Source organism: Agelaius tricolor, unplaced genomic scaffold, assembly GCF_023055355.1.
Source record: "Agelaius tricolor isolate 1412-34295 unplaced genomic scaffold, bAgeTri1.0.p SCAF_7, whole genome shotgun sequence".
Classification (NCBI taxonomy): Eukaryota; Metazoa; Chordata; class Aves; order Passeriformes; family Icteridae; genus Agelaius; species Agelaius tricolor.
The window spans coordinates 28473357-28487974 of NW_027269267.1; the positions used below are offsets into that span (position 1 = coordinate 28473357).

The 14618-nt window shown below is 36.4% G+C and overlaps 1 protein-coding gene across 1 annotated transcript in view; it reads right to left on the minus strand.

The window, feature by feature from the left end:
• Positions 1-14618, minus strand: part of LOC139591742 (pinopsin-like) — a 76407-nt gene that overhangs the window by 36800 nt on the left and 24989 nt on the right. Inside the window, exon 2 of the mRNA XM_071430747.1 lies at positions 12847-13172. Within this exon, the coding sequence (XP_071286848.1) occupies positions 12847-13172 (326 nt within the window). The remainder of the gene's footprint in view (positions 1-12846; positions 13173-14618) is intronic.

Sequence of the window (14618 nt, forward strand, 5' to 3'; positions counted from 1 at the left end):
TTTTTTTTTTGTGGCTATTATAATCCTGAAAGAGTAAAGTGGCAGTTGAAGAGATACCAAACTGGTCTTTTGCCAGTAAGACCACTGACTCTATCCAAGAAGGTATCAGTTCATACATCCTGCTTTTTTCAGGAGCAATCTAAGAGTAATCTAATACAGGGATTCCATTACAATGGTTCAGTCAGCAAACATGACCAGGTAGCTATACCTTAATGAGTGTTTTAATTTAGATGAAAACAATTTTTGTCAGTAAGCTTCTTGCTGAGACTGACAGGAATGAGGAGGAGAAAAAAGGACAGGAGAGGATGGAAGAGAAGGAAAAAATGGTGGAGTGGGGAGGGAAAGGAGGAGCAAAGGAAAGGAAAATGCTAAGGGCAGGGGAAGGAAGGAATTGGTGTGATACTGTCAATTCTTGCTCACTTATGGAGTTGTACTTGGATATTTAGAGTTCATGTTCTTCTGAAACACTACCTATATACACAGGATTCTCAGTGGTACTCTATATGGGCCAGGATGCTTTCCAGCTTGGATCATATTATATTAATAATATTAAATTAATCTTGGAGTCTGGGATTTCACCTTGAGTGTCTGAAATGTAGTACTGTACTTGAAAGACAATAATATCTGAATATTGTTTGCTGAGGATATTTCTCTCACTTTTAATCTCTCCTTGAACACTACATCTGTAGCTCTGATAGCATTTTTTACCCTTTTTGCACCTTTTCTCTTTTTCTTGTATTCTTTTCAAATGGATGACCAGTATTCCTTGCAACATTCAAGTTTATACAATGGTATAACAACACAGGGGATGTTTCTTTCAATCCCTTTCCTAGCAATTTCTAACATTTATTTTGACTTTCATGAATAGAAAACTGATTTCTTCATTAAATTACTTAAACTAACTCTGCCATGTCTTTGAAGGGTGGTAACCAAGAGCCCTTTATCATACATGTATAAACATATGATGTATGATAGAGTTACTTTGCAGAAATAACTGTACCTCAGGTGCTGTTCCCACCTGGTATTGCCCACCTCACCCCTGACCTGTGACACTGCTGACAAAGCTACTCATATGCCTGGTTCTCAGCTTTCCTGCTTCAGACAGTTGTTGTTGGCCATTGTCCCTTTCCTAACCAACTGAACTCACTTCCCAGCTGATCATCTCCATGGATATTTACTGTAAGTCTACTAAAGGGGGCTGTAACTACTAAGGATGTTACACACTAAGGATGGGCATTCTGCACGTGGCAAGCAGTCAGATTGGTGTTTCACTCTCTCAATCTGCAAAATAATACTACTTCCAATTGTATGATATATGCTTTATTTTGCAAGGAGGAGACTGGCACTAGAGCAATTTTTTTTACAGCCTAATTTTGTTTTGGATATGCTTTTTTTTTTTTTAACAATTACAGCCAGGAAAAATCAACAGAGATGTTTTTAATAATTCTCTAGAATTCCTTCTAATTCTAATTTCAATAGGGTCAATATATCTGTGAAAATTAGTGCTCAGATATATATACTATTTTAGCAATGGTTCAAGTCCAACACTCTTTAAGTCAGTATTTATTAAATAAGGATATTGCAAGTCCAGCTCACTTGTGAGCAACACTTTCATTTCTGAGTTTTGGGACAGAAGAATTCTTCACAGTGCAATGAGTAAGTAGGGATAGATATAGTTAGAGCCAGTAAAAACCTGTCCAGTGTGAATTTAATGACCTCAGAGATGGTGTAGTCATATAAAATTCCACCATTCTTCTGGAAAGGCTGAAACTAATCGAGCAATACCTGTACCTCCCTAAGGAAAGGTCAAAGTAAAAAGAAGAATGAGTTAACAAGATGATTCAGCAGGCTGGAGTTGTATTACTTTTAACTTGACATTTAGACTGAATTAACATCCTGAACTTACGTGGCAAGCAATGGAGACCAAAGCAAATCCATTTAATTATATATTGAGAAAATCCAAAATGTTCCAGTCTGACATGGCTAAGCACCTACTGAGCCTTGACCATCCTGGAGCACAGAAGCATAAGCCGGGCAGAAGAGCATTTACACTGCTGAATAATGAAAGAAAACATACAAAAAGAAAATTCTTCCAGGAGTAGCATGCAATTAACAAAAGGCCAAGGCCAGATTATCAACCAAAGTTACAAATTTTCTTCAGGAAAGATTACAGATTGATGCAGAAAGGCCAAGTTAGAGCAATGTGAAAGTCAATTCTTTCAAGTGACATTTTAACTGAACTGAACATTTATCCTGAAGTTGCTCAGGGATCAGGTAAAGCCTTTAAGGATTTTTATTGAGCTCTTGCAAGCCATAGCAATATAGAAAGTACAAAAATTATTCAAGGTGAATTCATTAAATGAACTTTCCCAGAGATAGGTGTTTTTAAACGCCCAGCTGCATGTTGAGGGCATCAGAGCAGAGCAGAGTGCTACTGGTATTTAACCAGGGACAGCTGCAACCAGGAACTAGGGACAATATTCATTCCATTTTCTGTGTAAGGCAGGAGCTTGTATGCAGTGTTTTACAGACAAATAACCAAATTTTTAAGTATGTTAATGGGCATAAAATAATGTGTATACTTCAGTGTGCTCTAGGTAAGGGAAGTTCCATTCTTTATTGGTTGTGTTTGCACGATTTTTGTTTGTCTGATTGTTTTTAATTTAGTCTCAGAATATTTATTAATTTTTTCCTTTTTAATTTCTGTGCAGGTCAGTTTTATTCAAACTTTGTTTTTATTTAATCTTTAATAGGCCAGATATAAGTAGCAAGATTTCAGGTAAATGGAAATCTATCCTGCCATGTTTGGGGCAGTTTCAAGTGAAATATTACCAGACAAAATTAATATTACAGCCTTCTGAAACTGCAATGTTGTACTTCTTCTGCCATGTAAGTGACCAGAAACAAAACAAATATTGCTGAGATTCCCCTTAGAAATACCTTACATGCTTTTTATTACCTTGGAAGCTTTTAAGTTGACAGGTCTCCTATTTAAATTCAGGTTACCACTCCCAAGTACAGGAGGTCTGGAATATACCCTAAGGCAACCCTACCACCTATTCATCTGTGATTAATTTAGCTGCTTAGCAGATGTCAGTTGTACTACTAAAAGTCAAATAATCACCCATTCATTGTAAGCCCAGGTGACTCCACCTCAAGCCAGAGACCACTGTTTGTTGTTTTAAGATGCATATGGTGTAGACATTTTAAAAGAAGAACCATTGAAAAAAAAAGGTGCTTAATTAACAGGGAAGTGAAGTCTCAGGACCCTAAACACTATAAATTAAGAGTGAATGTTCACCTCCTTAGTTTTATACATTGAAATAACAAGGGAAGAATGAATTAAGACCACAAAGGGGACAGTGGTTACCTTACAACAAAAACTGTATGAAATAGAAAAGTTGGAGAGTCAACAGATTAAAAATAACTTGAGAAGTAGAGTAAAGCACATTACACATATTTCTCTGAAGGAAACATTGGCTAATTAAGATCTTATCTTTTTCTTTCCCATCCTTTACTTCTGCAGACGGATATTGACTTAGTGCACAAGGATTCCTGAGCTTTTAAATATGAAGATCTTTATAATTCAGCAGCTGAAGAGTTCATCTAACAACTGCATTACCAATGAAGTGAAATAAATAGAACACATCTGCCTAATAAGAAGAAACTGTCTACGTGATGTTATAGATGGGTATCAATTCTCCTGGAAGGTTTGGACAAGCGCTCCTTCACTAAAGGAAGCTCCCCATAAAGCAAGTGTCAGGGGCAAACTGGAAAGTGCCTGAACTGTATCTCTTTTCTTCCAGCAGGAGCAGAAGTTTTGAAAAGTTACATGTTAGTACTTAATTTTAAAAAACCTCAGAAGCCTCTGTACTACATAGTTCACAAGGATGGGTTTCACTCTGCTGGAAGCTGGAGTGCGTTTTCCCAGACCTGCCCAGGAGCAGCCACCACCTGGCCCCCACAAACTGCACCAATTCTCTGCTGTGGCCAAGGCACTGGCCTTGGTCTGCAGACAGACCTTCAGAAGTGTTCCTCTAGGGGACAATGCTGCCTTGCTGCTACACGTTGGACAATTAATTTTCCTCCAAGTCTTCAGTCAGGGAGTTTGCCTGAGGCCACAAGTTAGTCTCTGAAGTGGAGTTAAACTACAGAAGAGTAAGTAAGTGTAGCTAAGTTCTTGCATGCTGAATTGTAAGTACAAAACTCTGCATGTTTTACACTGCAAAACACCCTTCTGTATATTTAACCTTTCCAGTTTTATAAGGGGTGAGCAAAAAAGAAAAAACCAACAAAAAACCCACCAAACAAGAAAAACCTTATGCTTTTTCTTATCAGGAAAAAGCTTTACTATATCATACCCTGAAATGAGTTGTTATGAGTACTTGGTATTGATATACACCATTTGCTGTAAACTAAAAGACTCATTAAACCACAAGCTATTTTTTGTGGACATAATGCATCCAGAGATTAATGGATCAGGTCTTAAATTTCTATTAGCTTGTTATTAAAGGTTATGACTGACTTATTTTCTCCCTAGTTTATCTAAAGTATGAAAAGTGGCAAACATAATGAATTCCTATTTTCTGACCAGCCATTAATTTGATTTACAACAAATTTGTACAGTGCCTGATTTACGCTTAAGTTTTATCACTGCTTCTCTGCAAAATGCAGACAATTAACTAATGATTTATACTCCTGCAAGAACAGGGGAAAGAAGATCATAATCTTTTCTCATGTCTGCTTCCCTTCCAGCATGATCAGGCCTCAAAGACAAATCTGATGACATGCTATAACATTCGGTCGACACTTTTTAATCAGAAATGCTGAGAACAGCCCTGAGTGAGTGTACCTGTCCCTTGTGAGCTAGACATGTCTGTGCAAGCACAGCTGTTGATGTCCTTAAAGACTTTGGAAGGTATTTTAGGTGGGATTGATTCACCGTACCTTTACTCTCCTAAAAGCTGAGATGGTGAACTTATAAGCCTTGCAGCTATACACAAAGAAAATAAAATGTGAGCTTTCTCCTTTATTTCTCAGGATTTGACATTTTTCTCCACTGTTACAGTAAACATGAACTTTATTCCCTTGAGACAGAATCCTTTAATAAAAACTGGTATAAACGTAGTGCACAAAACTGAAAGATTTTTTGCAGTTGAAAGCAGAAAACCCCAAAAATCAATACTATATTTACAGTGTTTTCATGATAACTACCTAATAATCACTTCAACTCCTGGGAAAACCATAATAGTTATGAAAGAGTACAAGACTAATTAACCACTTTAAAAATTAAGCATGCTAGTAAGTCTTCTTCCTAGCTAATGAAAGCAACTTTTTATTCAAACAGGTATCCCATGAAAATAAAATGAAAAAAATATCAGCTAACAGGAATAATTAGCACTTTCTCCACCGAAATATTCTTGAACAAAAATGTAAGGATATAACTGTCTGAAACCTGAATTACTGGCATCTGAAAATTGCTGTTTATAAAAGTATGAATGTCAGAAGTTAGGGTCAGAATGCTACAGATTTTTCTTCAATTTATGTTTATGTTTGTACTTTATGTTATGACCTGGCATTAAATAGAAATGACATAATTCAAGTATTTTAGCATTTTTTGAAAATAATTGAAAACATGTACCATTAAAAATATAATAATTATTGATATGCCATATCCTCTTTTTAAGGTGAAACTATTTCCTTGTTTTGTTATAATATAATTTGCTTCTTTTAATGCTACTCATCTTATGTACCAGCAGCTGAAAAAAATTTGCTGGTTTTGAGAATAATCTCCTTGATGTGATTTTCTTTCTCTACTCAGTACAGAGGGAATATAGAGAAAAAAAATAGGATAGATAGATTCTTAAAATGCCTTGAATACTCACAGGTAATTTCTCAAAACCCTGTGCTTTCCTTTAGTACAATAGGAATAGTAGTATCAGCTTTGCAAAGCCTTGGAAAATCAGTGTATATTCACAGCATCTTCAAACCATCAAAGGAAAAAAATGCACAGAAAGGAAGGAGGGGAGGGAGGGAGGGAGGAAGGAAGGAAGTGGCGGGCGGAAGTGGCGGGCGGAAGTGGCGGAAGTGGCGGAAGTGGCGGAAGTGGCGGAAGGAAGGAAGGAAGGAAGGAAGGAAGGGATCTATCCATCTAAAGAATAGTGTGAGAGTAAAAGAGAAAAGAAGCAACAGGACGCATGGGCTGTGAAGATGAGAGTTCTTACAGAAATTATCAAAAAATTTTTCAACAAAAAGCGTTGATATGCAAGGATTTCTTATGTATTTAATACTATCTACAGATTGCAATCTGAGTCTAAATAAATTACATATTCAACAGAATTTAAGAACTTACTAAGAAATAGTGAGACACGGCTTTTTTTTCCCAAGTATTCCATGGCTTTTTTTATTCCAGATATCAGTTCACCTACAGAATTCTAATAATTTTGATCATCTTTAGAAGCCAAGAAGACTTGAAAATAATCAGAACTTCAAAGAACTGATCACTGATCACAAATACATACTATATGCAGTCTAATGTCTTTCAGTGCTCCTCTGCCACAGTGCTCACAGGGGTCTGCGGATGAGGGAAGAGATGAGGATCTGACTCCATGTTTCAGAAGGCTTGATTTATTATTTTATTATATATATTATATTAAAACTATACTAAAAGAATAGAAGAAAGGATTTCATCAGAAGGCTAGCTAAGAATAGAAAAAAAAGGAATCAAGAACAAAGGCTTGTGTCTCAGACAGACAGTCTGAGCCAGCTGACTGTGATTGGCCATTAATTAGAAACAATTCTATGAGACCAATCACAGATCCACCTGTTGCATTGGATAATAATTGTTTACATTTTGTTCCTGAGGCCTCTCAGCTTCTCAGGAGAAAAAATTCTATGGAAAGGATTTTTCATAAAACATGTCTGTGACACTCCTCTACATTGAAACAACAAAAAGCAGTCAGTGTTTCTACTGGAGATATGATCTAGAAATTCTGAAAAAAATATGGTGTTACACAGCAATGCAAATTGCTCTCTTAAAGCCCATTCTTATAGCAAATACCATAGAATCAAACAATAAAAAAGCAGTGTCTGTTATCACAAAATATTCCTGTTATCACAGAATCCAAAAAATGATCTGTTGCCAGCTTTGACTTCTGGCTATAGAATGGCTTGCACATGAAGAATTTGGCAAAGGTCAAACAATTGCCTGGTAAGCAGATGTTGAAAATTTACTGCTAGTTGCTTGCTGAATGCTGTACAGAAAATTTGGAAGTATTTACTTTTATTATTTTTTTACAATATGCTGTATCACTTTATAGCAGTTGATAATCCAGCCAATGCCTCTCATTGTATTTGTAAATTTATTAAAATTCTCTCAACCTGAGACTTCTATTTTAATAAGTTCCATTTTCTTCATGATGATATGACAGAAGACATCTGTTAATTAATTTGCAAACTGAATCTCTTTTTCATTTGAATGAGATGTAATTACTATATATTTATGGCAAGGTTTAAAAACTAAAGGCATATTTCTCATTTTTCCTCTATGCCACCAGAAACTAAGAGGCAAAGAGTATATGAAGATCCAAAGGAAAGAAATAAAATTTATGAGTCTATGGTAAAAAAAAGATACGGCTTTCTAATGAGTCTATCTGTCTGTTTAGGCTTAGATGCTGCAGAGGTCAAACATACCTGAAATCAAGTCAAATCGCAAATGTACTTAATCACATTTGAAAGGGATGATCTACAGGAACTCTACAAGCAGGTCTACATCATCTTCACCTGAATTACTTTTCTTAGGACTTATTTTTTTAATTAAACGAGTAGAAAAATTTTGAACTTTGCTTCTATGACTACAAATCTGGTTTTATTTAGAGTTCTAAGAAGTTAAGATTTAATGTTGCCTAATTGCTTTATCAGTTTTCTCAACATAAATTGTAACTTCAGTGCCATGAAATATAAATATGAACTTTTAGAAAATCAAGTTTTCTCTATAGATAGGCATATAAAGCACATGAAGGAATGATGGAGCAATAATTATGTTCCTATCCTATTCTTTATATTATGTGAAGATTTTTTTTTCAGTTTAAATCATTAAGCATTCTGCCCTAATGTGCTCTCTTCCTCCAAATGATTCTTTCCAAAAGAGATGGAAAACTGGAAACATTCACAGGCGTGGTCCTTCCACTTTGTTGTCCTTTCCTGACTACTTTAATGAATATCAATACAATAAATGCTTTTACAGATATTGTTTAACGGTTCCAAATAGCACAGATATAAAACAAGATTAAGGAATCAGAAAATATAAAAATTTATCTCTCATCATTCCTTTTTCTCTTAGATTTCCTGTGGGCACAGGAGATTTCAAACCCACCACTGCTGTTTATACCAAATCTTAAAAAATAACCTAGAGTCAAACTCTCACCATACAGATTTAAAAATTAATTTCCTTTATAACCAAGTGATAATTTCACTCTGGGGCATTATTTTTGATATAAGAGATGGAAGCACTTTTCCTCTGTTAAATTTGGTACTTTGAAATCTGGAAAAGGAGTAAGAAAGAGGAATACACAGCTCTCTACTGTGTAACTGTGACTTGCCCAGTTCCCCAACAAGATGACAAGACTTATAAAAGTCAAGAGATGGGACAACAAAAGGTTATCTGGGTCTCCTATATTATCTGGAAGTCCGAAATCATATGGCACTTTTCAAAAGAAACAAAAAAATTGCTGTAAAGGGAAATAGTTGGGTAATTCCACTATGTGGACTCACATTTTGGTCACTAGTTAAATCTAGATGTTTTTGAGGAATTAAGCAAGAACAGGTGCATCACAGGATGGAAGACCAGGCATACTGGTAAGGCCAACTTCTGCCTCATATAGTCTTGAAATTTTCCCTAAGTATTTTTTCTGTTTTCCTTCGTTTTTGTTTTTCAAAGACAAACTCAAAGTAGAACTGGAATAGTGACAGGAAAAATAAACAAAAACCATCACACTATAGGACTATCAGGTCATGTTGTAAGTCCATCTACTCCAGAACTCCATAAGACATTGGCCCTTTGCCCACTTCAACACACAGTCTCTTGCAAAGTAAGAATTGCATGTTTAAGTCTTTGTGCTCTGCTTACAGTCCTTTTTCTTGTTTTCCATATCCTAGCTACATTTCACAAAAAGTTCCAAGCTTTGTTTAAGCATGGCTTCCAATGAAAGAAGACTGACAACGAGATGAGTCTTTTATAAAACCAAACTGAACACTTTTCTTGAAACATCCTTCTGGGACCCTTCTTGTTCTTGCGCAGGATTTTTGCGTATAAGTAGGAGATAATGCAGGCTGAAGAGATCTCTTTTTAAAAGTTTTTCTAATTTTCATTAGGCTGGTTCACATGAGTTCTCTGGGCCTCTCAGTGGAGGATTTTAATCACATTGTGTCTTTTGTGCTACAGTGATTGCAATGCTAATCTCTGTAATTCCACATTTGGGAGCCCACTTTTCAAAGTGTAAACAACTGACAGTGACTTCAGAAAGAACATTTTTCCAGAGGGAATCAAAGAGTAGAGTCACAGAGAAGCCTCATAAGCCAAAAACTGAAAAAAATTCCCGTGATTGTACAAAGAAAAGTAAACCATCCTCAATTTCCTTCCCTTGTGCTGTAGAATGTGCATGAATAAAATACATGTGAATAAATTTTGTGAGAGAGAAAACTTTGCCCCTTTGATCAGACTCAACCATCCAGATAAAGCCAGGGAAAAAACCCAGGGAAAAAAAACTGGGAAAAAACCCCATAACTTTAAAGAAAAATGTAATTCCTAAGGATCTTCAAGCATGATAAATGGCAAGAGCTCTGAGATAGTGGTGGAGTTGTGTTTTAATGCTGTTTAATAGCATTTGCTATTAACATAATTTATACAAGGATATCATTGACTTTTAATTCCTTGAAAAGATATCTTCCATAAAAACAGTATTAATGAAATCCTTTATACCATTATGTCAGCTTGCAGCTGATTTCATGGGATCTATTGATGCTTCAAAATGCTACAGCACCTGACTAAATTTAGGAAGAAAAAGAGAAAGGCAGACCTATAATCATTGCCCACACAAAGAACAAATGAAGGCATCGTGCCAGTTCTTGCATTAGCTATCCCAAATATCTTAAGATATTTCTCCCACATCAATAAATTTACTGCACTATTAAACAATGGCATAACTCCTGCACTCTTGATTTCAGGATGCAATACAATTGTTGCTTCAATGCTCTAATATAAAAAAATTCTATAGATCTGGAAAAATTATGAAATGCAGTCTGAAAATGTAGCAAGGAGCTGAATTTGGGACAATGCACCTACTATGTTTGCCATGCTCCCATAATTCTTCAAATACATACCACAGAGGGTCACGGAAGGACTTCAATCTACAAGGCCAGAAAATGGCAAGATAATTCTTTTTTGTTTTTGTCCACACCAGAAAGGTACAGCATTACAATGAATGCAACTCTCTTGACCTTTTTTAAATAATCCTACCTACTCTTTGTACTTTTATATAAGAACTACTATATGTTCATTTGCATATTGCTCATCTCTTCCTCTAGTTTGAAACATGACATACTTTAGCATTTCATGAACTATCCCATTTATTATAGAACAGTAAAAGGACCTCAGATCAAAAGGAAAGTACTATACTTCAGTGTCTGCGTCATGGTATGTTCATTAAAAATTTACATATATATGTCACAAAAAATTATGAAATGCAAGGCCTTGAGATTAAGGTGGTGAAAATAGTTCCTGGTACATCACAGAAAGCTAAGGACTGGTAAGATTTCTGATTGAGATTTTCTTTAGTGAATATAACTTATCAAGAAAATCTTTTATAAGCACCAGGAAAGCATTAGGTGTTTTGTGTAAAATTTTAGGGTTTAGCTATTCAAGCCTTCAGGCAGACAAATACTCAGGCAGCTCTTAGGACCCCTAGTCATAACAACTTTAAAGATATGATCTAATCCTCACTGAAGTGCCTTTGCATTTAACAAGTATTGGTTCCTTGCCTGTTCCTCCAACAGGTTATGCAAGATTGGGTTCAATTTTCTTTCACTTCCACCATTTACAAAATTTCTCAGGATCCTGCAACCCCACAGGCTTGCAGATCACTGTGGAAGGCATGAGGAGAATGGAGGAGAGGGGATTGTGGAAAATGCTCTTCCTCCCCTCTTTTTTATTCATCTGGACAGCTGATTGATCAATCAACCTAATCTGCCCAGTCTACCCAATCTTCATGACCAAATAGAAAATGGCTATAGAGTGCACATATCATTTCTATAATAATTTGTTCCCTCAGTATGTTTGCCACAACTTCTTGAGACCATCAGGCAGATCAGTGAGATGATGATCGCCTTTGATATAATTGAATATAAAATATAATTGAATTTTTTTAAAAAAGTGATTGGAATAACACAAGTCTACATTTAGCACTAGAGGTTGAAGTATGTGCTACAGAAGCTTCATCCATGCAGGTATTTGTATACTGTGGATGATGACTGTTGTCAGCAAGGGCAGTGAGGGCTGAAGGAAAGAGCAGCCAACATTTTAAGAAACAAGTATCTTCTGCATGGTTTTAGTACCACATATTCCAAGATCCTGCTTCTTACTTTGAGGTGATGGCAAAAGAAACTGCTGTCCAGAGATCAGATATGGACTGATACTTCAATTGAATGGTATACAATGACAGGAATTTTTTTTCTCTATTAATATTGCACAACTTTTAAGAAGAGTACTAATGTGTGATTCATAAAAGGGATTTTACTGGCCTGCTCAATACTCAAAGAGGAGAAGATTTCCCATTTGGGCTTAAAGTCTTCTCAAAGTTTTGACAAATTGTGTAAAACAATCAAACTTAATTCCTTATGACTAATCAAATCAAACTACATTCACTTTAATTCTGTAGGAGTGCCTCAATTCAGAGGTTTACTGCTTTTTTCCCTTTTAACACCCTTAGTTAATTCATATGAATATTTTAGAGAATTGCTTTATAGAGAACGCCTATACATTAATTCCTCTCTCATTATTCATCATTAAACCATTTCATTACTGTCCCAAGAGTATTCAAACTTCACAATACCACACCCTTTTCAGGGTCTTTTGTTTCATTTTGGAATATCTGCAGTGCACCTTAAACCACTGAGAGAAGTATCATTGTAGAAGTAAAAGAAGTAGTAGTAGTAGTAGTAGTAGTAGTAGTAGTAGTAGTAGTAGTAGTAGTAGTAGTAGTAGTAGTAGTAGTAGTAGGGGTAATGGTGGTTGTAGTTAGAAGGAAAATTTAAATGTGGCCTAGAATTACAAGGAGAAGACGATCCTTGGGATAATTCAAAAAATCACAGTAGAATTATATTACTGTAGAGTTGAGATTCCAGAGATTAAGGAACAGAAATTATTAAATTTTAAACTCCAAAACCAGGAAGTATTTGCATGGGTGTCTAATTCCTAAACAGGTAAACTTGTATTTTTACTTCATTACAAATGCAAACCTCACTCTTATATGCTGTTTTTCCTATATACTGTTTTCCACAGTATTGCCAATGACAAAATCAGTATCTGCATGATACTGATCAGCATCTGTTATCTGTTTCTGTATAATCTGTATAATCAGTATCTGTTATCTCTTTGTTTTGACTGGAGCTTCAGGAGAATTAAGATTGTTGAAGACCTCATGCTCCTTCTTTGAGGATTTCTGCGGTCTTTTCAATTTCATTTTGGCCTGCTGATTTGCTCTCTACCACCAGAATTTCCAAATTAAATAAAATAGAAATGCAAAACCTGCCTGAGAGCAGTCTGCACTATGAGAGCAGGCAGCTGCTTACCTGTTTGACTGCGTACAGGAGGCGCCCGTAGCAGTACATCATGACCATCACGGGGACAGCCAAGCAGAAGATGAACAGACAGATGATGTAGGACGTGGACTCAGCTGACTCTGAGGACCAGCGTACTGAACAGCTCGTGCCTGCACCTTCTACCCCATAACTGCTCCAACCAAGCAGAGGTGGCACGGTCCAGAGCAAGGAATAAATCCAAGAACCACCCACTGCCAGCAGAGCCTTGCGGAAATCATGGCTGCGCTTGTGGCACAGGGTGAGAGTGCTGTAGCGCTCGTAGGACAGCACAGCCAGGGAGATCAGCGACACGACACCTGCAATGAACCAAGCAATAGAAATGCTTATTCCATTATTTTGCATGTATCCGTTCCAAAGCCCAAGAAAGCAGATTTTTTTTTGGTTATCATGTATTTGAAGCAACAGTGAAAACTATTTCCATTATCCTCTATGTGTTAATCCTCACTGCTCCTGGTTGCTCTGTCCATCCTGTCAAATTTTGTTTAACTCAGATTTATCTTACATTGGAAGATTTTTACACTAGACAGATATTCATCTTCTGGCCAGGTTTTCAGATTTATCTGTTTTAGTATTACTCAGGAGAAATCCATTTTCTATCTGAACTAATAAAATGGTGAAAGATTCCCTTGATAAGAACTATTCAACTTTTAAAATCCATGAGCATTTTCAAATAGTGTATTGACTTTTACAGGGAAAAAAAAAAAAGCCATATATTTAAGACTGGGAGTCCCAAAGTGAAAGAAGCTTTTGCTTCTTTTGCTCTCCCCATCAGCTAGATGAACCTTCAGTTTTGACCACTCATATACAGAAAAAACAGACAACCACATCATGACTGGGATATGGCAAGCTGCAACTTTATTTACATATATATTACACAATCAGGTTTAAAAGTGATTTAGGTCAATATTAAGCCCTAGGTGTCATAAACCCATTATATCTTGCAGAGAAAGGCTTTAAAATTCTGGTTGTAGGGTATTTCCATTCTCTTTTTCAAGTTTTAGGACCGAAACCCCTCTTCAAAACTGTATGGTTTTCCATGGTAGTTTCTTAGTCACAGCTCAATGAAGAGGGGTTTGTTATTTCCTATGGTTTTGTTCTCCTTGCAGCTTCCTTGAAATTCTGTGTGACAAAACACTGGCTACCACTCCCAGGACTTATGACAGAAGGAACTTGTTTGAAGAGCTTTAAAACCATATTTTAAAACCATATTTTCCAATATGCTTTCCAGTCCCCTTCCTTTTGCTCCTGTAAGAAGAAAAACCTGAATAGATCAATGTCAGTCCAGCTCTTTCCACAAGTTTTTTCTTGATCTTTGCTATTAGCAACAGGCAACTATACAGCAGCACTGAGATATATAGCCTGCCAAAATTCTCTGCTTTTGAGTGGTACCTACTCCCAGCAAATGGGTTAAAAGAAAAGGAATTCTTCAGGGGAATCCATAGCTGTAATCCATTTTCCCCATTTAACTGTCAGCTTCTCCTATAGCTGCTTCCCAAGCATGGAATGGAGGTGAGTCAGAGACCTCCCTTGGGAATAGCACTACTCTATCCTTTACCTGGGAATAAAACCCACACACAGACCCACACAGGGCACAGTGGGATATTTTCCCCAGGCACAGCATTTTGCTCCACTTTTCCTTACAATTCAATGACTCATTTCTGAGTTAACTGGATGCAGGCACAGCTATTTCTGTCATACTGACAATTTGCAGTTACTTAATGCAGAGCTGGGTAGGGAAAGGA